Source organism: Periplaneta americana, chromosome 8 (assembly GCF_040183065.1).
Source record: "Periplaneta americana isolate PAMFEO1 chromosome 8, P.americana_PAMFEO1_priV1, whole genome shotgun sequence".
NCBI classification, from domain to species: domain Eukaryota; kingdom Metazoa; phylum Arthropoda; class Insecta; order Blattodea; family Blattidae; genus Periplaneta; species Periplaneta americana.
In genome coordinates, this window is record NC_091124.1 from 107,064,439 (window position 1) to 107,089,791 (window position 25,353).

Sequence of the window (25,353 nt, forward strand, 5' to 3'; positions counted from 1 at the left end):
TGTTCATACCCGAGCTCTTGCCTGTTGTGTTCCACAAACAAAGCGTGGAATGAAATCATCTTCAGCAACAACAAACATTCCTAATTATGTGTTGCAAGATCTCTCCTCCTTGTCCATGTTAATTTATTCTCCAATAATAACATTGATATGCTGCGTAGCAGTTCTCAGAACTTGAGGCGGATACTATTACAAAAATTGATCACGGATACACCACATAGCGCTTAGAAACACGAAGCAACCAAAAATTCTTAAAAAGATAACATACTTCTGAGTGACATAATTGATTTAGTTTTAAAATATTTAAAAGTTCTTGTAAAAAAATTATTTACGTAAAAAAACTCCAAGATTTATGTGTTTATAATAGATTTCCTGAAAATATGTATTTACATAATTTTTTTGTGAAAATAGGTGTTTTCGGGTTTTAAACTTGAAACTTCATGTTCGGAATTTTTAACTTTGTTAATTGTGTTTTATCACACGCAAAAATAAAATTTAATTACATAGGAATCCGCTCCTTACTAATTTGACTATATATTATACAGTCATCCACGAATAACATTACCTGAGAAGTATTATTTCTATTTAAACGATAAGGAACAATATAAATAAATATAAAAGAAACAATAGAGGTGCAAAAACTGCCCCTTGAGGAATGCCTGACGTTACATTTCCGTGTTCCGATATTTCTTTTCCTAGTCTGACTTTTTGGGTCCTGTTTTCTAAGATTTAATATATCTATCTTATTACTCTATTATCTATTGGCAACCTGCTTAGTTTCTCTAAAAGTTTTTCTTCAGATACTATGTCGAAAGCTTTAGCGAAATCGATCACAACTCCATCTATTCTTCCCCCCCCCCCCCCAAATCAACTTCATCAGATAAATCTTGTATTAAGGATGTGATTTGACTTTCGGAAGAGTATCCTGGTCCGAATCCATGTTGATTTTTGTTCACCCATTCGTTATTTTCTAAAATGTTGCGAATATATTGTGTTATTAGATGTTCCATTATTTTGCAGATAACTGATGTGAGACTGACAGGTCTGTAATTGTTTGCATCGCATTTGTCTCCTGCTTTATATATGGGGTTTATGATAGCCAATTTCCAGTCGTCTGGGATACTACAATTATTTATTGATGTATTTAAAATTTGCATTAAGTACAGTATCATGGCTTCACCTCCTAACTTTATAATTTCTATGGCAATATTGCCTGGACCATGCAATTTTCGGTTTTGTAGTCTTTTTATTCTGTTCCGAACATTTTTAGCCATTATTTCGAACATCTCTATGCATTCATCTTCTTCAATTATAATCTGTCTCTCTCTCTCTCTTTTTTTTTTTTTTTTTTTTTTTTTAATAGAAATAAATTTCGAGTTGAATAAATCTGCTTTTTGTTTGTCCCCTGTAATTATTGCTTTTTGTTTGTCCCCAGTAATTATTTGGTCATTATTGTCTCTCAAAACTGGTCTTGATTCCTGGTTTCCCTTTCTTCTGCACATGTAATTATAAAACCTACCCCAGTTATTTTCGCCTTCTTTCAATAGATTTTGCAAGTAGTTCTCTTCTGCCTTTTTCTTTTCTCTTTGTAATTGTTTGGTTATGTCCTTGAATTTCTGGTAATTTTCGGAACTCACATTTGTTTTGTTGTACGCTCGTCTAGCCTTTTTCTTAAGTTGTCTGACATATCTTGTAGGCTATAATATTCTGGGTCTGAATTACTTGTTACTATTTTGTATGGCATTTATTTGGAGGTGGCCTTGGTTATCTCGGTTATTATTCGTTTAAAATTTTCCCAAACTTGACCCATGTTTTTGCCCTCGTCTAAGAATTTGTTATATTGATCTATAAGGTAACTTTGCAAACCATTAATGTCTGCTTTGTTATACTGCCATATTTTTTCGAGTGATATCTGTACAGACATTTGTCTGAAGCCAGTTTAGCTCGAGTTGAACACTGTTATGATCACTAATTCCATGTAATACTTGTGAAGAGTGAAAACTATCCCAGGGTCGTATCAAGAAGACATCTAAAAGGTTATTGTTCTTTGTAGTTTATTTGTGACTTGTGTAAATCCTTGTTCCCATACTAGGTAATTAATAGGGACTGGATTTTTATGTAATTACATATTATATTCCTTTCAACCTATCTGTATTAAATAACAAATCTTTGCGAATCTTGTAATTACCATTAATATATTAAAATTTGATACTACATATTTTTACTTATTTACCCCACATTACATATTATGGTTTACATGTTCATTGGTAGAGTGTAGTTGTCGAAAGCTGGCTTGTCTTGGCGATAAAAGATTTTGGGATTCTAAATACCAAGTTAATCTGTTGGAGATCATGGACTCCATGGTTTTTGCTATCATGCTTAATAGTGCTATTGGTCGATAACTATTAACATCATGAGCAGGTTTCCCTTTTTTGTGAATTGGTACAATGATTACTTTTTTCCAAGCTGCAGGAATTGAGGTGTTCCATGATAAATTGAAAATGGATAAAAGTACAGACTTGGCTTTTTCCCCCAAATGTTTAAAAAATTCGGAATGAATGTTGTCGGGACCAGGAGATTTCTTGGTTTTTAAATTTTGTATAGCTAGAGTTAATTCTTCGGAAGTAAAATTTTGATGAAATATATCAGGTTTTGTACTAGTAATATTGTTTTTATTATTTTTATGTAATTCTCTTTTGATAAATTTGTCAGTTTTTTGATATTGGGATGTAATCTGTAGAGTTTGAGTAGTGTTTATTAAATGCGTTTGCTATATCTCTACTATATGCCTCGGCCAAGAAATAAAAGACAGTTTTAACAAGAAAGAAGATACCTTGGCAATATTTATTGACTTTCAGTTAGCATATGACTCTGTTTGGAGAAATAAATTATTACTAAAACTCCAGAAATTAGGTATCTCCAGCAATATGTTCAGATGGATATCAGAATTCCTTAGTCAAAGATTCATTGCCACTAAATTCAATAATTCACTTTCTAGTTACAGACAAACATATCGAGGTCTACCTCAGGGCGCTGTCCTCAGCACAACTTTATTCAATATTTATATAAATGACTTACCCTCCCTATTACAGAAATCAAACATGAAAACAGCACTATTTGCAGATGATATAGTTGTGTGGACTTCCGGATCTTACAGACATAGAGACAAAATTCAAAATTCTGCTCTTAAAGCTCTAAATCAACTACATGAATGGAATACATCAAATTTGATGACACTCAATTTAAGCAAAAGTAACTACCAATTATTTTCACTCGGTAAAAAAAGAAAGAGAATTCAGTATCCAATACAATGGCCAACATGTTCCTAGGACTTATGAATCCAAATATCTTGGAGTTATTTTCGATAGTAAGTTAACATGGAGCAACCATTTGAAATACATTTCTGAAAAAGCTCGTAAAAGATTCTCCCTTCTAAAAAGACTAGCAGGAAAGAAATGGGGATGTTCTAGGAATACTTTGAACACTACATACAAAATGTTTATACAGCCAGTGCTGACATACTGCGGGGAAATTTTAATTACTTCACCTTTCATAAACGACATAGAATATGTTCAAAACCAAGCTCTCAGTCTCATTACTAGTGGAATCAAAACAACTCCAATAGATTCTATGAGATTCCTCACTAATATTAACAGCATCAAAATGACAATAGAAGAAAAAGCACTGATTCAATATGAAAAACTTATCAGATTACCAGGAAACAATTGACATTCATACAGTCCTCTCTGTAGATTGAAAACTCAAAAAAGTTTCATATCCATTGTTCAAGAATTAAAACAGAAAATCAATATCCCGAATTTAAAAGAAAACTTACAAATTAAACCAAACCCTTTAACTCTATAAAATATAGAATATAATCTAAATTTAACAGAAGAAATATTAAAATCAGAAATAAACACTGAAATACTGAAACAATTGTCTTTAGAGACAATTAATATTAGGTACCCTCCACAAAACTGGCTTCATTTATACACCGACGGATCCTTGATCTCCAGAGAACAAGGTGCCGGTGCAGGTGTTATGTGCTGTCTCTTCTCACTTTATAGATCTCTTGGATATGGAACAACAAGTTTTGATGGTGAAATCATTGCAATATGTGAATGTCTCAGGAATCTTCTATGCCACATCAATAAATTTAGGAATGCAGTTATATTGTCAGACTCCAAAGCAGCTATTCTATCAATCATCTCTAAACACACACCTTCATCTCAAACAGCAGAAATAACTAAAATGCTCTCTCAATTTATATCACTCAATAAAAGAATTGTATTCCAATGGATACCATCCCATTGTGGAATCCTGGGAAACGAGAATGCTGATGCTTTAGCAAAGAAGGGCAGCACTGCTACTTACAGATCTGTTACTAAATCTACGTAGTACTCTGTGAAGAGATTTATTAAATCTACATACTTAGACTTCAGCAAACAAAATTTGATAACACAATCCCAAGGTAAAAAATGGAACTCTCTGCATCAAAATCCACAGTTAATTCCCGATTTACCACGAAAATCGTCTGTAGCTGCATTTAGATTGGCAACAGACCATGATTGTTTGGCTAAACACCTGCATAGAATTGGAATATATCAGTCCCCTAACTGCCCATTGTGCAACTCAAACCAAGAAATGGATTCGTAACAGCTCAAAATCTGTGCTTCATTGGCTGGTCATGATAATATCTTTTTGAAAAATATTGGAGTGCAAGAGGTCAAATGACTTTATTGTCAAACGCCTGGCATTAGAAAACAACAACATATTATGGTTTGGTATTACATAAATCTACATATTTAGGAGTTTTATTCAGTTTTACTTCTCTCTAAAAAAAAAAAAAAGCTTCTGCTGGAGAAGTTTACAATTTGAAATACACAGATTAAAAAAAGCCTTTTTACCTACCCAAGAAAGGATATATTTCGGGACGAAACGTAACGTCCTTAGTTCCAGGAAGTAATAGAGGCACTCACCCCATACCACCCACTGTAAATATGAGTGAACAAAAAGGCAATCTTTCTCATAATCGCTCAGAAAGTAGCATTGCCTTCATGCGGTGGAGTGGGACGAGGACAACATGATTTGTCTCGAACTATAATTGTTCTGCACACATCTTAACAAGCCATTCCCATGCAATTTGCAACCTTACCCACCCTCTTCCTAATCTTTCCAGGAAAAACCCGTGTCAAGTCTGACATGAGCTGCAATAAAGTAGGTGGCTTTTGAAAAGAAGCTGGAGTAAAGGAACAAACTGGAAAGATGGTGAAAGATTAAAATAAATAGCTTTTCAGGTTATTGTTTGACCTCTTTACTTTAAATTTAGTAGACCTAAATGGGATTTTCTGAGCAATTAGAAAGTATGGTTCTCAGCTGGAATAATCCTACCCTTCTGAATGAGACAGGAATGTCACTTTTCAAATAACAGTTTGTAAATGCCTATAGTTTGAGGTTTTAGCAGGTACTTTGTTTCTTACAGGGAGCAACTAAAATGCATGTGTCCCACATCTCCTCTTATTTTCTCCTAATCCAGTAAAGTGGAACAGTGCTTGCAGTACTGTTGCCATTCATTTCACTCAGTTCTCTAGTTTTAGTACTTACAGTATAAAGTGCAAGTGAGTTTACTGCTTTTAACTGACTAAAATGGCTCCTGTATCTTCAACCCTAATGACAAAAATAAAGTCATGGATTACGATGGACAAAGCTTTCACTATAGATGGAAAAATAGTAATGTGTCAAGTGTGCGGTAAAAAAGTCAGGTGCTCTATGAAATCACAACTGGAGCAACGTATAAGAAGTGCTTTACATATTAAAAACAAATAACTACATTCTTAAAAAAAAAACAAGTAATACTTACTCAAATGCAACAATTTTCTAATGGAAAAAGTGAGTTCTTCGAAGACATGTGTTGTGCTCTGACAGCTGAAAATATTCCATGATACAAGCTCCAGGTTCCTCAGTATCACTCTTTCCTAGAAAAGTACTGTGGTCGACTTATCTCAGATGAATCGACACTTAGAAAGAACTATCTGGATTTATGTTATCAAGAGAGCCTGCAGGAGGTGCATGTGGACATTGGCAATTTCCACATTTGGGTGGCAGTCGACGAAACATGGACTTCAAATAGTTGGCGAAGAAGTGGAAAATAACATTCTTCAAGTAAATAAGCTCATTTCCACAACAAAGAAAGTGTTTCTTAAAGCTCCACAGCATGTGCAGTGCTACAGAAATTAATTAACCAATACTCCCTTACCCCCTGAACCAGTTCTAACAAGGTGGGGCACTTGGCTTGAGGCTGTGAAGTTTAATAATGACAATTTTGAAGCCGTAAGATCTACAGTAAACTCATTTCGAAAAGAATCGACATTTTGTGTGCATGAATCACAAGATTGCTTCAGTGAGTCGAACGCGGAAAGCTCCATTGCTTACATTTATGGAAACTTCAGTTTTAATCCTGACAGTATAAAGACGTTAGATACTCGGAACTTCCACTACAAGAGTCACTTGGTACTGTGGAGGATGTCAAAAAGAGACTTAATGTAGTGTGAGGAGATGTTGGACAAAAGATGTTGAATAAGTCAAACGTGGAAAGCTCCATTGCTTACATTCATGGAAACTTCAGTTTTATTCCTGACAGTATAAAGAAGTTATAGAGTCAGGGACTTCTGCTACAAGAGTCACTTGATATTGTGGACGAAATCAAAAAGAGACTTACTGTATTGCAGGGAGATGTTGGACAAAAGGTGTTGAAAAAGTTTCAAGCCGTTATGGAAAGGAATCCAGGATACGCAACTTTCACTGCAGTCTACAGAATCCTTAACAGAGAATGTCAAGATCCTCCTGCTGATATTGTTCCAGGGAAATTCCATCTGTTGAAGTTTGCTCCAGCAACCTCCTGTGATGTGGAAAGGTCTTTTTCCGCATAATAGCGTATATTTACAGACTAGTGACATAATATGACTCCTGAGAACCTCGAAAAATAACTGGTACTTTATTACACATCAAATAGCCTATGTAAAATAACTGAAATGTTGCAATTACAAATATGTTTCCAGTAAAAAACAATACAAAATGAAAGTATAACATGAACAGTAGCGATGTTAGTTTTTATGACTTCATACCTTAAATCAATGGTGAGTAAAATGTTTATTTTATTGCACTTAACAGCAATTGCAGAACATATAAAGCATGTGAGTATATATTTAAATCAATGAGCTGGAGTGTCATTGTAATTAGTAATTACTAATTATTATGTAATTTGGCCTACATATTGCTTACCGCTGCTTTATGCACAGTCTTACCTATACTATACCTGCCAGATATTGATATTAAATATTTTCATACAGATGCATCTCTAAATCCTAATGATGGGACATCAGGAGCAGGGTATTATATTCCAAAATATCAAGAAAGTTATTTCCTACCATGTTCATCCTCCTCCAGTCTTGACACTGAATTGCTAGCTATTGATGCTGTTCTTCAGTGTGTTACCCAAATTTCTGAAAAATCTATTTGCATACTTACCGACTCCAATGGGGCTATATTTAATATAATCAAATAAGTACCAAATCTGTACGCACATAGAATTATTCCAATTCAGAAACAACTAAGTAAACTAAAAGAACTCCAAAAGGAAATAACATTTCAATGGATACCTAGTCATTGTGGTATACCTGGAAACGAGAAAGTTGATAATATTGCAAAACAGGCAACATATTTGCAACCAAGACCTCTTCAAGTGATATTTCTATCCAGTACCTTTGCTTCAGTAAAGTCTCATTTTACAAACCTATGAATCAACAATTGGCTCTCTTCTGACAAAGGAAAAATTTTACAATCTATACAAAAGAAACCAAATGACCTGGAAATGTACAAAAACTTGCCCAGACATGTTCAAACATTTTTAACAAGAGTCAGTACAGGTCACATTGTCATACAATTGTACCTACACCGATTTCACATTTCTGATAATCCTACTTGTCTGTGGTGTAATAATCATGATGAAGATCTGGAACACATTCTTCTATATTATCCATCCATAAACCACAAAAGAAGTAAATTAAAATCATCCGTAGCAGTTGCAGAAGACACAGCCCTGCAGTATATATTGACTACACCCCACCTCTGGCTGCTAGCAACAGGCATCTATAATGAACACTGTTCAAATTACTCCTCATTTCTCGTGAAAAACAACAACTGAATAGACTGTAGTGGACTTTATGTTGTCAGCAAACAGCTGGATACATTAAGAAGTTTGAGTGATTGATTTTCATGATTTTACATATTTTGGTATATATTCAGCTTATTTTTCTTACATAAATATATACATATTTCACACCTTGATATAACATAAAAATCTGGTCCCTAGTAATTAACAAAGGTTTGTGAAAGGGTGTTTGTCTCTACCTGACCATTCCAGTTCGCTGCAGGTAGATTTAAATCCTCTGGTAACACGACCTTCCTTCCTAATGATATTGAGGACATTTTTTCTTGCAGCTTACTCAAAGTAAATATGTTTGTTTCGTTTGGAGGCCCATAGCATGTTACTATATCCCACTTTTCACCATTGTATTTGTTATTGATTTGTACCACTATAATTTCTGCTTCTGCATGTGATCATAGCAAGCTGCTATCCAGGGGCGTATTTTGCGGACTACCGGGGCTACCGGTGGTAGCCCAAGGAAATTGCAAAAGAAAAAGTTTATAATATAACATAATGTAATAATTTTGTATTATTAGTTTTACCATAGTAATTAAAATTAAAGTAATTGTTAGATTTATATGTGCTCTCTGCTCTCAAAAAGAAACAAGTTGTCAAGGCGGCATCGCTGGAGAAACCGCTTGCTACGTGAGGTAGCCTGTGACCGTTTCGCTCACGCTGTCCTTTGCACAACTGCCCGTCCTCCCCCCCCCCCCCGCTCCCTTCTGTTTCCATCGTGCAGTGTAGGCAGGCGAGTTGCCGCTCTCGTGATCGGTTTCTTCGCAGGCGTGAAGCAGCAATACGCTTACTACGCTAGCAATTGAATGTGATTGTGTTCTTGCAGTGCATTATTTTAAATCTGTGATTTGTTCGAGTGTCTAAGAGTTATATTAATTGTGAATTATTAAGTTTTTAATTTCCCACTTAAGTGATATTGTGAAAAATATGGCAGAACAAGTTTCTGGAGAGGTTTGTGTTGAAAATGACTGTGTAATAGAAGGTTTATTAAAAGTGCCTTTTAACCGTCGTACATAACAACGAGAAAGTTGAAATTGTGAAAATGGAAAGACCAACTCCTGAGTTAAATTTGTCCATGGACGTAAAAGAAAAACAGCGAGAGTACACACGCCATTTCACTTCAACATCATATGGTAAGTGGAATTGGTTGTGTGGTACTTCTAAACTGTCTAAACTATTTTGCTGGCCATGTTTGTTATTTAGCCGCGAAACTAATGTGTGGTCAAAAGAGGGGTTTTCTAATATGAACTCCCTTCGAACGGCAGTCCTAGAATACGACAAATCAAAAGCTCATATTTGTAGTAGCATGAACTTTGCAAACTTTGGGAAGACAAGAATTGATTTACAGCTAGATAAGCAAAAAGCTCTACACATCAACCAACACAATGCTCTTGTGAAAAAAAAATCGGGAGATTTTACTGCATCTTATTAACGCAGTCTGCTTTCTAGGAAAACAAGAATTGGCTTTTCGGGGTCATAACGAGAGTGTGAAATCAGACACTATAGAAAATTATATTGAATATTTAAGTTCCTTAAGTGAATTTGACCATTTACTGGCCAATCATCTTGAGAGTTCAACAGTATTTCGTGGTACTTCTCTCGCAATTCGGAATGACTTAATATTTGCTATAAGTGGGGTTATGACAAAGAACATAAAACCTTTTGTGGCCATTGTTGTTGATGAAACAAGTTACTGCTCTAATCAGAGTCAATTGTCCACTGTTTTAAGATAAGTCGACAGTACTGCCAATGTTCAAGAACGGTTTATAGGATTCACAAATGTCAGTTCGGACAAAACTGCTGCTGTTTTGTTTCAGCATGTGGAAGGTGTTATAGCAGAATACAATGTCGGCAATAAGTTAATTGCACAGACATACGATAGTGCTTCAGTTATGGCGGGAAATACACTCAGGGACAAAAAAAACCGGACACTTCTATATTTGCTTGTATTTTGTTGCCAATTATTTCAAAATGAAACAAAACCCATTTAAACAAAATAATGTTTCATTTAGCACCTTATACGACAACATTTGAAAAAAAAAAAATCTCTGATGAGAAAATTTACAAAAAATTACAAAGGGCGTATAACTATGGCATTGTTTGGTCTAACTGTTTTTTCATTTTATGGTGCCTTAAACATTAAAAACTCTTTTTAGTAACGGGTATTACCCCCTCTGGCTTGAATAACTGCATCCATACGTCTCGGCATGCTCTCAATTTGGTTAGCAATGTCTTCTTGAGGAATAAGTTCCCATTCTTCGCCAAGTGCTCGCCTCAACTCTAGTAACGATTCTGGTTTCGGTCGTCTATTCTTAACACGCCGTCCCAGCATGCCCCACACGTGTTCAATTGGGTTCATGTCTGGACTCCTTGCTGGCCATGGAAGAACATGGATTCCCACTTCTTGGAGATAATCTCTGACCGCATGGGCAATATGCGGCCGTGCATTATCATGCATTAAAACAAAATTATCGCCTACAAATTGGCCAAATGGCACAACATGATCAGCCAAACATTCATTTATATACCTATCAGCTGCTAGTCTTCCATTTTCAACAAAAACCAACTCTGTACGAGCATCCGTACACACTCCTGCCCAAACCATCACTCCACCACCTCCATACGGCACATTTTCGGAAATGCAACACTGTGAAAATCGTTCTCCCCTCCTTCTCCAAACTCCTTCACGTCCATCAGGTGAGCACAGATTGAAACGGGACTCATCGGTGAACAGAACACAGATCCACTGTCCATCTCCAATCCCTGTGATTATTTGCAAAACGCAGTCCTTCAACTCGATGCATCCTGAGAAGTCTGGGACCAGTTGCAGGTCTACTTGATATCAGTCCACTTGCTTTCAACCTCCTTCTAACTGTTTTGGCCGAAATTGGGCGTCCATGCATGTTAACCAATTGCTGGGCTACACTAGTAGCTGGCAGGTTGCGCTCCCTAAGAAATCTCAACACCATATACCTGTCTTCATTTGGATTTGTAGCTCTTGGACGACCCGAACCTGGTCTTCTGGTATATTCTAGGGTCTCTCTATACCGTTTTATGGCATCATGGTTTGTGCTTCCAGCCATATTCATAACATTTGCGATGTAACGTACACTGCGTCCATCATCGTAAAGGGCTACAGCTCGAGCCACATCTTCAGGTCGCATCTTGTTTTAAGACAAATGTTACAACCCCACTTAAACTCAGAAAATGTAAAAATAAAGAAATAACAAATGATAACGATAATGAAGCACAAAATGGTTGAGACAAAATTGTTATAGCTGAGACTCCGAAAGCAAAATTGGAATATTTTGTTGCAATGGGTTGTTTATAAAACAAAAAACAATCAACAATGTATACACGTCTCCATAACAACAGATGGCTACCATAATATTGTATGAGAAGATAATGTTTTGCAAAATACCAGCAAATATTAAAGTGTCCGGTTTTTTTTGTCCCTGAGTGTATTAATGGCTTAAAAACAAAAGTTCAAGAAAAGTATCCTCAAGCACTATTTGTCCATTGTTAATGCCATGTTCTCAATTTAGTTTTGCAACAAACTACTTCATCCATTCCAGAATGCCGCATTTTTTTCAAAACACTGTCGGGTTTAGCTGCATTTTTCTCATCATCTCCTAAAAGATCAGAAAACTCAAGGAATTTATGAACAAGAAACTCCCAAAAGTAGCACCAACTAGATTGAATTTTACATCTTGGCTTGTAAATACAGTAAAGGAATACAGAGAAAAACGGACTGCTTTCTTTAAAAATATCATTTGTAATGACTCTGAAGAAAACTGGGATGATGCAGTAAATGTGCAGGCTCAAGGATATTTGAATTTTTTCACACAGTTTCAGAATATATTTCTTCTTGAAGTCTATGCTAGAGTGTTTGCACATACAGATGTGCTCTACAATATTCTTCAGACAAAAAGTCTAGACATAGCATACTACTTGCAAGAGGTATCAAAGTTAAAAAAAATACTATATCCGAATTCAGACGTAGTGGGTTTCCGTCCATATGGAGTAATATGGAAAATGAAAATTCTTCAGTCAATACAATGGAACCACCATTAAAGCGAAGAAAAGGAGATGATGAATTGAAATACAGGCAGCTGTACTACAGCATACTAGATCGTATGCACATGGAAATTACTGACAGATTTTCTGATTATGGAAAGCTTCAGTTCACACATCTTCTAGATTCTCAAAAATTTTCTGCTTATAGAGAAAACTTCCCGAATGAGGCACTAAACAAATTATTTCAGTCCTATAACAGTCACTTTGATCAAGTACGTTTGAAAAATGAATTAAGTGTAATATATTCAGCAGAAGTCTTTGATTTTTCGAACAAACCTATCCATGAAATAGTATCTGCCATATATGAAAACCAGCTGAACCAAGTTATTCCTGAAGTCCTTAAATTGGCAACATTAATTACGACAATACCAGCTACGTCAGCATCGGTAGAAAGAACATTTTCTGCGTTGAAGAGAATAAAATCCTACTGTAGATCAACTCATACACAAGAACGTTTATCCGGCTTGGCACTAATATCCATTGAAAAGTCATTTCTACAGAAACTTTGCAAGTGGCCCAACTGTAATTTCAAGGATGAAGTCATCAACGTATTTTCGTCCCAATCAAGACATCTGGAATTCACATAAATATGTAAGGAATTTTATTATAGAGATTTCAAATATATTGTGTGTAATAATAGGGTCAGTGGTAGCCCAAACCCTTTAACCAGTATACGCCACTGCTGCTATCTATACCTGTTTCAATACAAACAAATACACCTCGCTCCTGTCATCTCTCATCTGCCTCTGTTAATAAATGTACAGTATTAGAACATCAAGAATATAACGGTGAATTAAATCTATTTGAGAAAAATTCACTATTTGGAAACAAAATTCTGAAACAAGTCAGTCTAGAAAATATCAGCACATCTTACCCTGAGTACTAATGGCCCATATTTTTACAGAATAGATAGTGATTTAAATGTGCGCTATTTTCTATTATATGTTTAGCTAAACACATTTGTATTATAAGCTTAAATTATGTTTGATGTGAAAATGTAGTCTTGTATATTTGTGTACGTTCATAATGCCATTAATATTTTGGAAAGTGTGTTGTTCAAAACATTGAAACACAAAATTGTCCTTGAAAAACTTGTATGATCAATTTTAAAATTTATACCTTCCTGTTTTAGATAATATTGTCTATGTTATCCAGGAGTTTATAGGGTGCAATTTTACATGCCTCTTCAAGTATTTAAATGTTTATAAAAGAAATTGGGGAATATATGTGGTCCCAAATTAAGCATTGGTAAATAAAAGTTGCAGACTGAAAGATAGTTCTTTCTCAAGTTTGTTACGTAATCTTTGAAAATTGAATTTGAATGTGTCAGAACTACTTTTGTAAATGTTTAAGCTGTAGTGTAATTTACTTCTCTTTTTCCAGATTGAATTTTTTGAAGATGTAGGAGTGAAAACTCTTAATTATTTAGATTCGTTATTTCAATGGGACAATCTTCAAAAGTCACAGTTCTACAAGGGTTTGCCACAGATTATACAGAATCTGCCACATCGAGTTTGTATATATAGGTGAGTTAATATGAAACATAGACAAAAATTTAACTACTGGTGAAAAATAACAAGTAAGCTTCTGATAATTAAATTCTTCCACTATTGTTAGTGTTCTCAATTAATTAATTAATTAAATGCTCAGAACATTGGATTTTCTCCAGTTGTTTCTTAAAATGCCAGTAAATGTCTGTGATGTTATTAATACTTTTATCTGAAATGTTGATAGTTTTGCAGTTTACAGTACTATGTGCTGCAAGTTCATGGTTGAATCTTCTTTTCTGTAGAGAACGTATTTTGATAATGTATAAACTCCAATTCTGAAGAGATGCGCTGCTAAACAGCTATTATTCTGAAGATAGCCACTGCTCTTCTTCTTCTTGGAGATTTGGGAATCAAATTTTTAGTTTTTTAAATTTCGAACCTAGATATATTTTAATTATCTTTTTATTAATATTAATATTGTCCGTTTATAATTTTTCTTTGTTAATAATTTTGCTGAATAATACGAAATTTAAGAATGAAATCTTTGTCGGATTGTGGTTCCTTTCTTGGCCAACAATCTGCATTTTCATTCTCTTTCAATCCACAATGAGAAGGTATCCATTGTTAAGCAACTATTTTTGTCTGTTTTTGTAGAAACTAATTTTTGGTATAGATTTTTCTCACTCTCTTGTCTTCTGATATTAATGAAACAATAGCCTGAATGGCAGATTTTAAATCACAAAATGTAGCTACTTTGGTAAATTAATTTATTCTGTAAATTAATTGTTGTGGGCTGGTATTTTTGTTTAGTCAACTGTCTGAAGATACGTCTGAACCTCACGTGATACCAAGAAGGCACCATTTATGAGGCAACTAGTCCAGGAAATAATGGGGTAGGGTGACCCGTTCCTTTCCCCCTACATTGCATATATCGCCGACTAGCTACATATTACATTAGTGAGATTTCAGATGCATAAAAACAATTGTTCTTCCTCTGACACATATCATCAAGTGAGATGTACTGCCTGATAATAGATGTACTTATCAACCAGAACCTTAGTCAGAGGATGTGCTGGTATTAATAGCTTCTAATTCACCTTTAAGTGTGTAGAATGTTCTTCTAGTGTAAGGTAAAGGCAAAACAGCACAATATTATTTCGTTGCAGAGGTACATCTGTGTAAATGTGCAGCTACTCAGATTTTCCATGTAATGTATACTGTATATAGTTTATAATACCTGTAATTTAATTATTTCTGTAATTTGTGTTCTTTTTCTATTTTCCAAAAGTTGATTATATTTTATGTCAGTATATTCAAGTGGGTATCCTGGTGTTGTTAACAATTTTTCTGGAATAGATGAAGTACTATACTTTATGGTCCATGTTAGCTGAACAGTGACTTAGTTCATGGAGGTCGTCACTAAGTAGCTGCCCAGAACTACATGAGCCATTCGCACTTAAGCAACATTGTCTAGCTGTAATGTTAAGACTCAATTGCTATTAGTTGTATTGTGGGTTCCTGTCACCACTGCATGGCGCGTTCGCAGGTTCTAGATCAGGCCTGCACAAGGTTTGCGCTCTCCGAGCTGGCTCACAGCTCATGAGCGGAATGTAGATATTAGCTGTGCTCTGTATAAGGGTGGACTGGAAAAAGGGGTGATCTCGTAAAAAATGTATACAAAAGGAAGTACTATTACGAGTTTTCATGAAATGAATTCCCGTTCAGTGTTTGCAAAGCTATCTTGGACTATTATTAATTAATAAAGAAATATTTATTAGAAGTAATAGAAATTCTATAGCTACTTAAATGTACAATATCATTTTGTTATATTTTTATTTATCAGTACATCAAAACGAGATTTTATGCTGTTGGCAGCTGAAAGGAACAGTAGCCTACTGATCGTAATGAAACATCAGTTACAGATGTTCGATGTCTGCCTTTATTAAAGTTGATTATAGAAAACAGTTGCTCACAAATATAAATGTTGAACCAAACACAGCAGTCATTTTCACAGCCAGCCTGTGTAGTCGTGGATATTATTGCTAATGTTTATCTTGTAAAACTCAACCAGGCTAGTAGTATTATTCAAACGATCTTTAGCTCTTAGGTCACATTGAAGATCAATAAGTTCGAGCTGTAAATCGTTAAATATTAAATGTTATGTTTCGTCTTTTAGATTCCTCCATGCTGTATTGTAGCAGTACGTAAAAGCAACGTGAAACAGTTACTGAGAATAGGCCTACACACTGCACTCCACTAGATAACTGATTGGTCGTTTCCCTGTCCTCTACCTATAGCAAGTCTATCATTCTGACGTATCTTCCTCTCAGTTTCGGCTCCGAAGGAGCGCGCGCGCTCATTGAGCGCTGTTTGTGTAGGCCTGTTCTAGATAGAGGAGACTGACTCCAAATATGGAGAGTAGCTGCGAATATATTGAATAAGCAGTTGCGGACAGCCGATAAGGGATGGTCCTCTAGGATGGGGGTTGTGTAAAGGACTAACAACCCATCGCCATAAAAAAAAACAGCTAGTTACACACTCCAACTTAAACATCAGAATGGGACTGATTCTCTGGCATGACCAAAGTCTTTATTATTCAGTTGAGAAGCTTTTGTCATCCAATCTCCTCTCAAAAAAGCTGAAAGTTAGGATTTATAAAACAGTTATATTAGGTACCAGTTGTTCTGTATGGTTGTGAAACTTGGACTCTCACTTTGAGAGAGGAACAGAAGTTTTAAGCGTGTTCGAGAATAAGGTACATAGGAAAATATTTGGGGCTAAGAGGGATGAAGTTACAGCAGAATAGAGGAAGTTACACAGTGCAGAACTGCACACATTGTATTCTTCACCTGACATAATTAGGAATATTAAATCCTGACGTTTGAGATGAGCAGGGCATGTAGCACATATGGGCAAATCCAGAAATGCATATAGTCTCTTAGTTAGGATGCTGGGGAAAAAAGATCTTTGGGGATGCCGAGACATAGATTTATTTATTTTTATTTTATTTATTTTATTTTACTAGGTTATTTTACGACGCTTTATCAACGGCTTAGGTTATTTAGTGTCTGAATGAGATGAAGGTGATAATGCCGGTGAAATGAGTCCAGGGTCCAGCACCGAAAGTTACCCAGCATTTGCTCATTTGGGTTGAGGAAAAACCCTGGAGAAAACCTCAACCAGGTAATTTGCCCCGACCGGTAATCGAACCCGGGCCACCTAATTTCGCGGCTAGACACGCTAATCATTACTCCACAGGTGTAGACCCGAGAGACATAGAAGGGAGGATAATATCAAAATGGATTTGAGGGAGGTGGGATATGATGGTAGAGACTGTATTAATCTTGCACAGGATAGGGACTAATGGTGGGCTTATGTGGGGACAGCAATGAACCTGCGGGTTCTCTAAAGCCATTTGTAAGTAGTAAGTAAGTTAAATAATACATATACCCAGACAGAATATTGTAGTTATGAACTAAGTCGTGTGAAAAGCACTATCGTGTGTTAGCTTTTCATGCTGGATACCTGGTTTCGATTCTCGGCAGGTCTAAGTGAAAAAACAATGCTGGGTGGTGTGTTTTTGCGGGTTACTTCTGTTTCCCCTTATCAGTATTCCATAATTGCTTCATTAATCATCATCATCATGCATAACCATGTAGATCGCCTTCCATTTGCACTGAGAGTAATGCTACGGTGAGAAAAAATCTCATAGAGGGGGATGCTTGGTATGAGACACAAAATCAAGTATCCTCCATTTCGGGTTGCCAGATTTTACGTTTTTCCCGTATTCTTACTGTTTTTTTTTTTATTTTGAAATAATATATTTTCATGCAAATCTAGTCTTTCAGGTAAAGCTCCCTGTAAAGCAGATTTGAATAATTTCAAGGGAAAAATTGTTCCGGGGCCGGGTATCGATCCCAGGACCTCTGGTTGAATGTACCAGCGCTCTGCCAACTGAGCTACCCGGGAACTCCACCCGACACCGTCTCAACCTTTCCCTTTATATCCACACAACTCGCGTGGGCTAACGAAATGCCAGAGACCCACATCGAGTGCACACAAACTCTGTGTGACTTAGAATTGTGGTTCTCTGTTAACGTACACAGTGACGTACATATTATGCAAATCTAGTCTTTCAGGTAAAGTTCCCTGTAAAGCAGATTTGAATAATTTCAAGGGAAAAATTGTTCCAGGGCCGGGTATTGATCCCGGGACCTCTGGTTGAACGTACCAGTGCTCTGCCAACTGAGCTACCCAGGAACTCCACCTGACACCGTCTCAACCTTTCCCTTTATATCCACACAACTCGCATGGGCTGACGAAACGCCAGAGACCCACATCGAGTGCACACAAACTCTGTGTGACTTAGAATTGTGGTTCTCTGTTAACGTACACAGTGACGTACATATTATGCAAATCTAGTCTTTCAGGTAAAGCTCCCTGTAAAGAAGATTTGAATAATTTTAAGGGAAAAATTGTTCCGGGGCCGGGTATCAATCCAGCGCTCTGCCAACTAGCTACCCGGGAACTCCACCCAACACCATCTCAACCTTTCCCTTTATATCCACACAACTCGCATGGGCTGACGAAACGCCAGAGACCACATTGAGTGCACACAAACTCTGTGTGACTTAGAATTGTGGTTCTCTGTTAACGTACACAGTGACGTACATATTATGCAAATCTAGTCTTTCAGGTAAAGCTCCCTGTAAAGCAGATTTGAATAATTTCAAGGGAAAAATTGTTCCGGGGCCGGGTATCGATCCCGGGACCTCTGGTTGAACGTACCAGCGCTCTGCCACCTGAGCTACCTGGGAACTCCACCCGACACCGTCTCAACCTTTTCCTTTATATCCACACAACTCGCGTGGGCTGACGAAACACCAGAGACCACATCAAGTGCACACAGACTCTGTGTGACTTAGAATTGTGGTTCTCTGTTAACGTACACAGTGACGTACATATTATGCAAATCTAGTCTTTCAGGTAAAGCTCCCTGTAAAGCAGATTTGAATAATTTCAAGGGAAAAATTGTTCCGGGGCCAGGTATCGATCCCTGGACCTCTGGTTGAACGTACCAGCACTCTGCCAACTAGCTACCTGGGAACTCCAGCCGACACCGTCTCAACCTTTCCCTTTATATCCACACAACTCGCGTGGGCTGACGAAACGCCAGATACCACATCGAGTGCACACAAACTCTGTGTGACTTAGAATTGTGGTTCTCTGTTAACGTATACAGTGACGTACATATTATGCAAATCTAGTCTTTCAGGTAAAGCTCCCTGTAAAGCAGATTTGAATAATTTCAAGGGAAAAATTGTTCTGGGACCAGGTATCGATCCCTGGACGTCTGGTTGAACATACCAGCGCTCTGCCAACTAGCTACCCGGAACTCCACCCGACACCGTCTCAACCTTTCCCTTTATATCCACACAACTCGCGTGGGCTGACGAAACGCCAGATACCACATCGAGTGCTCACAAACTCTGTGTGACTTAGAATTGTGGTTCTCTGTTAACGTACACAGTGACGTGCATATTATGCAAATCTAGTCTTTCAGGTAAAGCTCCCTGTAAAGCAGATTTGAATAATATCAAGGGAAAAATTGTTCCGGTCCCGGGTATCGATCCCGGGACCTCTGGTTGAACTTACCAGTGCTCTGCCAACTGAGCTACCCGGGAACTCCACCCGACACCGTCTCAACCTTTCCCTTTATATTCACACAACTCGCGTGGGCTGACGAAACACCAGAGACCCACTTGTGGACTTGATAAAGAGTGAACTGCAAGTATTTCTCAACTGTCAATCATGTAGAGATTTTATCTTGGAGAATAAAAAATAATACACAGTTACTTCAGGTTGCCAAATTATCTGTTAAATAAGAGTGATGGCAGCAATACTTCATGTTTTCTTAGGTATGAATGGTTTTATTACACGTATACTGCAGATATATGTAGGCCTAACATACAGGTTTTGTAAATCTATTTTATAATGCTAAATATCTGAAATAGAGTTACGAATGTTATTGCAATGACTATGGTTTGGATAAAGTAGCTGTATCAAGATAGGCATCCTTGGTCCATGCGTTTTGTTTACAAACATTAACTGCTGGGAAGAGCGCTCCCTACCCCCTAGCTGAGTCCAGGGTGGCTTGTTCTGAAGTTGTCTCTCTACTGATATTATCTGTACACTTTCTTCTGATACCTTATGTTTTCTTTTCCTCAGTTTTTTTAGAGAATGTGGATGTTTGATCTGAAGGAAAAAGAAAATTAAATATACTATGCCTGGATTATACAGGTAATTAACATTTCCCAGTCAGACAGAACAGTGGCACATTTTCTCACTCTCTTGATTTAAATAAATAGATAAAAACTTCATAGGCAAATAAGTATCTCAACTCAACTAATATATATATATACATACATACACACAGTATATTAAATATTTGAACTCAAACCACTATATTAAACACATTATTTAATGTAAATGTCTAACCTGTATATGCTTCTTTAAGTTCTCTGTGGAGCTTCAACTGCTTTGTATCCTTTTTCCACCAATGCACAGTTTACAACGAAATGAATCATTTTTTCCATCTGTATTAAAAAATTCAACTATGTCGGCATAAGCTGGCCATGGCATAATCTTCTCTGTTTCCTTCTCCATGTCCGAAGCAAAATGATTGAAGTGAAAAATTGAATATAACATAGGAAATAGGATTTATTCTTGAGTCATGTGTCTGCAGCACTGTATTCACTGTTTCGTATAACATTTTGAAATAAAAAGAATGTAAATAAAATATAATTGAGAAGGAGCGACTGTAATGTACATAAGAAGTTTATTTATAACAATTCGAAGTCAAATTTTTGGATTTACATGATTATTTCAATATATTTTATAGCAGGCACTATTGTTACGTTGCTAATGATGTAAGCAAAACAATGATGCAGAACATGAGTGAGTGACATGTGGGAGGGGGGAGCTCAGATGGTAGCAATAGAAATAGACGCAGAGAGAGTGAACGAGAACAGAACACGTTAAAATATACATAATTTGAATTGTGATGTGGAAAGAGCAGCACACGTTAAAATTTCTTTTTATTCATTTATTTATTTATTTTTCTTCCTTTCCTTTTTATTACCAACCTGGAGGAAAGAGAAAATTAAACAGACCTTTAAAATGTTTGACGATTTCATTTTGTGTTCAAAACAAACCACTGATGAAAGATGAGTGGAACGGAGAAAAATTCTCTCTGGCACTGGGATTTGAACCCAGGTTTTCAGCTCTACATGGCGACGCTCTAGCCACTAAGCCACACCAGATTCCCATCCCGATGTCAGATTGAATCCTCTCAGTTTAAGTTCCACCTCTTGGGTTCCCTCCTGGTCTACTATTATGAAGTATGATTATGCTGCTACTAAAATATTATCCAGTTATTCTTTATTGTGGATGTGTACATTGGTATTTCAATTTAAATGGAATTCTAATAAAAACAATGACCAAATGAAATAATGCTGCTGCTGCAATGATGACATGTTTTTTTGTTGAACCCATCAGAAACATAATCTTTTTCTTTTTTTCCTTTTTCAGAGTACTTCCTTGCTTGATGAAAGAATTTGTAAATCCAACAATGGTTCCATTTGTACTGCCAAATGTACTGTTAGTGTCTGAAAATTGTAGCAAAGATGAATTCACTCAGCACGTTCTTCCACACTTGAAGCCTGTTATGAAGATGCAAGATCCAATTCAGGTAATTGAAAGCAAATAAATTTCAGTATAACATTTTTGTGGAAATAAATTTATACTTATTAGGATGAAATTAGTCATACTTGGTGGTATAATGGTTACCATGCTACATTTTGATCTGAGATTGGAGAGTTCAGATGTTGTAAAAGATGATGGATTTCAAAGAATGATATGGCTTCCTCCAGAAGGGAAATAGAACTACCTATAGGTCCTGTGACATATTTATGATGTGTGAAAGAATCCTACCATGATCACAACCACCACCACAACTGCGATCACCATTACCATTCAATTCCGTCAATAATAAGAATAAAAAAATCAGTGTCGTGAAGATGAAGGAGAGCACAAGCAAGCCTCATCACCTGTATGTGCACTTCAGAGCTTGTAGGGCACGCAGGTACAAGTCACTGGTGAAGCAAGCCTCATCACCTGTATGTGCACTTCAGAGCTTGTAGGGCACGCAGGTACAAGTCACTGGTGAACACGAGGGTTGTACATTAGAAATTGAGGAAGAAGTCATACAGTAAGTTCCAGGCTGACCTGGACTCTTGACTTCTTATATAATGAAAGTGGAGTGAAAATAATTTAGCTACAAAAAGGAGCAATATCAATTGCCTTGTTGTTTTTACTATCATTAAATAGTAGTAAATATATGTGTAGATGTACTGTAGAGGTTCTTCCTCATTGCATAACATTTATGTTTACAGAATGAAGTACAAACAAATGGGTGTGTTTCTAATAGCATAGATTCGTTACATGTCAGCTACGGTTATCTAAAAATTGGCCAGACATATCGTTCATAGATTCTCGGTTTGTCTATGTTCCTTACCAAGCTAAGCCCAAGAAAATTTCTGTCCAGGTTCTTTGAATTCCGTGAATATATATCAGAATTCATGGTAGGGAAAAATAGAGAAATTCAAGAAGTAGTTCAATCTACACGGATCGAGGAGTTTAACTTTCTAGTGGGTATACTTGAGCAACTGAGATTGCAAGGAAAGAAACAATTCATTTGTGACTTGATATATATTGTTAAAAGCTTTCAGATGAAAATTTCGTTGTGGATGTCACAGATCTCACAGCACAATTTTTACAGTTTTCAACACCTTCAGTCATTGAACTAGGTGCTCAACAGTGTTAAATAAAGCAATGTTTTAAAAGGAGTTTGATAGGCAATTTAAAGAAAGTCCAAAATTTACCAAATTTGATGTTTACCTGACATGTTGTGTTTTGCATAGGTTACCATCCTGCAACAAGAAATATCGCAAGTCCAACTCAAGCCTGTGTTTTTGAATTCTACAAATATTTATTTCAGTACTCTTATATTGCAAGCCAACATAGTTTCTTTGCTCTACTGAACAATTTTCTTCAATGGACTTGGGGTATTTGTGAATTCAAGTCTTCCAGTAAAAATTATTGATTTGATCAATGATGCATCATAAAGGACATTAAGGCCACTGGCATAGATCTGTTGGCTAAAGTGCTTGCCTGTCGATCCGGAGTTGCATGCAGGTGCAGGTTCGATTCCCACTTGGGCTGATTACCTGGTTGGGTTTTTTCCGAGATTTTCCCAAACCATAAGACAAATGTCAGGTAATCTATGGCGAATCCTCGGCCTCATCTCTCCAAATACCATCTCGCTATCACCAATCCCATCGATGCTAAATAACCTCGTAGTTGATACAGCGTCGTTAAATAACCAAGTAAAATTTAAAAAAAAAATAAAGGACATTATGTTCGTAAAGATATTCTAAGATTTTACAAAGCTTTTAAATCATGAATTATAATCCAGAGGTACGAAGATTTATGGAGCAAATTATTTATTTCTGTATTTGGCAGAACTTATATATGTGAGCAATTTTTCTCACTTTGAACCTCGCAGAACCAAGACTAAGATAAAGATTATCAGATGATAATATGCGGGCTATGCTACATCTTGCTTCAAGAAACAACATTTTGCCAGTTGGTGTCAGCAAAAAGCAGAAAAAGCTTGTCTGAATTACGCGAGAAGTCAGGAATTTAAATTTGTTTCTAGAAATGTGATGTTCATATATAATAAGTACGAGATTATGTAACAGTTACATAACAATTAATTAGATAGACCTCACTATCTAAAACTGCTTAAGTTAAAGAAAATATATGTTTATTTTCTTGAAAAATTGTTCACAAGACATATGTGAATGAAATTATTCAGTATGCAACCAAGTAGGAAGATTTACTTGCATTTTTACAATAGCACACAAGTCATTCTTTGTAATTAAAATGGTAAGACATTTGTCGTCTTTTTTATTGTACAATTTAAGGATATATATAATTTTTATTTCACGAGTTTACATAAAATAGCTACATGTGCATAATATTTCTAATGTTATTTTTCTATTGACGAAAATCGACATCATTCATTCATAGTGTTCTGCCCAAGAACAGGTCTTTCATTCCTATTTTCTATCTTTCTCTTAGTCTCCCCATATGATCCATATATCTTAATGTCGTTTATCATCTGATTTCTTCTGCCCTGAACTCTTCTTCCGTTCACCATTCTTTCCAGTACATCCTTCAGTAGGCAGTTTCTGCCTTTCTTTTTGTTCTGAACCCTTTAAAACATTGCCTCGTTGGTTTACCCACATATAACAAATAGTTTTACAAATAACGTCGGCAATTCTTTAAAAATAACTGGCCTTTCCTTACTTGCTTGTAGACTGAATAGAATTGAGATTAAATTCGCAACGAAAAGTTGGAAAAAGTGTGTGTGATAATTTCTGTTAGAAAATAATTTTTCACTTGTAATGAATCATGACATTTCATTTCTCAGTTTCTTCTAAGGAATAGAATAAATCACAAATAAAACCATCGGATATTCCTCTTGAAATGGTTCGTCATTGTGGTTTTAACTTCAAATAAAAATTCATTAAATTGTATCATTCCTGTGTAAATTGAAGGGGTGAGAATGATATAGTTCTAAGCCTTGCTGACAAAATTTTACAGGATAGAGTGTTAAAGGTTTAGAATCCAATGCTATTAGGTGCGGTATCATAATTTCTTTGGTGTATATTTACGTTATTTGTTGAGTAATTTTTGGAATATTATAATAGTAGCTTTACTAAAAACATTTTTGTTAAAATTGTGTCTTTGGACTAACTCATTCTCACCCCTTCAATTGATTTGCAGAGACCAGTGTTCGATGTGAACAAAAGGAAAGTTGAAAATAGCTGTACACAGACTGATGACATGCCCAAAATAAATATTTCGTTATGAGGGATGCTGAAAACGTATATATTCCCGCAAAAATCTTCGAATTGATTTTTTGCAGCATCATAATATTTTCTCATCTACTTCGTAAATGAGAAAGTAATCATGGTTATGTTATAAGTAATTCATTGTAGCAAAGTAATTATATGCTACAAGTTGTACACAAAAGAATGTCGAAGTTTTAAGTGGTTTGTATGGCTATGTAAATGTGTTTGTGTGTGTGTGTGTCTGTCTAATGTCTACCCACTTCACTTTGCGTGATTTGGGTTCCGCGTATTGCGGATAGATGGCAGGACTGTGGCCCATTTTCAAGTTGCACACCACTTCAGCGAGCCACGTTATGCATGATGTGTATCTGTGAAGAATTATGTCATTTACTAGGGTGAGTGTATGTTAAGTGTTCGTGTAAATGTAGTGTAAGGAATGAGTGAGGATGATGATGAAGGTGAAGGAGGAAGAAGGGGACCTGGTGCCGGCACATAGCCTACTCCTGTCGAATAGCACCAAGGGGGCTGCCAGGCTTAACGACCCCATCCGACTGACGAATCACTATCAAGAAGTGACATATGCCTTCCC

General features: G+C 36.2%; 1 protein-coding gene across 4 annotated transcripts in view; it reads left to right on the forward strand.

The window, feature by feature from the left end:
- The window catches only part of LOC138704931 (SCY1-like protein 2), a 205,955-nt gene that overhangs the window by 117,673 nt on the left and 62,929 nt on the right, over positions 1–25,353 (forward strand). For all 4 annotated transcript variants that reach the window (XM_069833363.1, XM_069833361.1, XM_069833362.1 and 1 more), the window contains 2 exons: positions 13,679–13,821; positions 21,376–21,535. In XM_069833363.1, the coding sequence (XP_069689464.1) occupies positions 13,679–13,821; positions 21,376–21,535 (303 nt within the window). The remainder of the gene's footprint in view (positions 1–13,678; positions 13,822–21,375; positions 21,536–25,353) is intronic.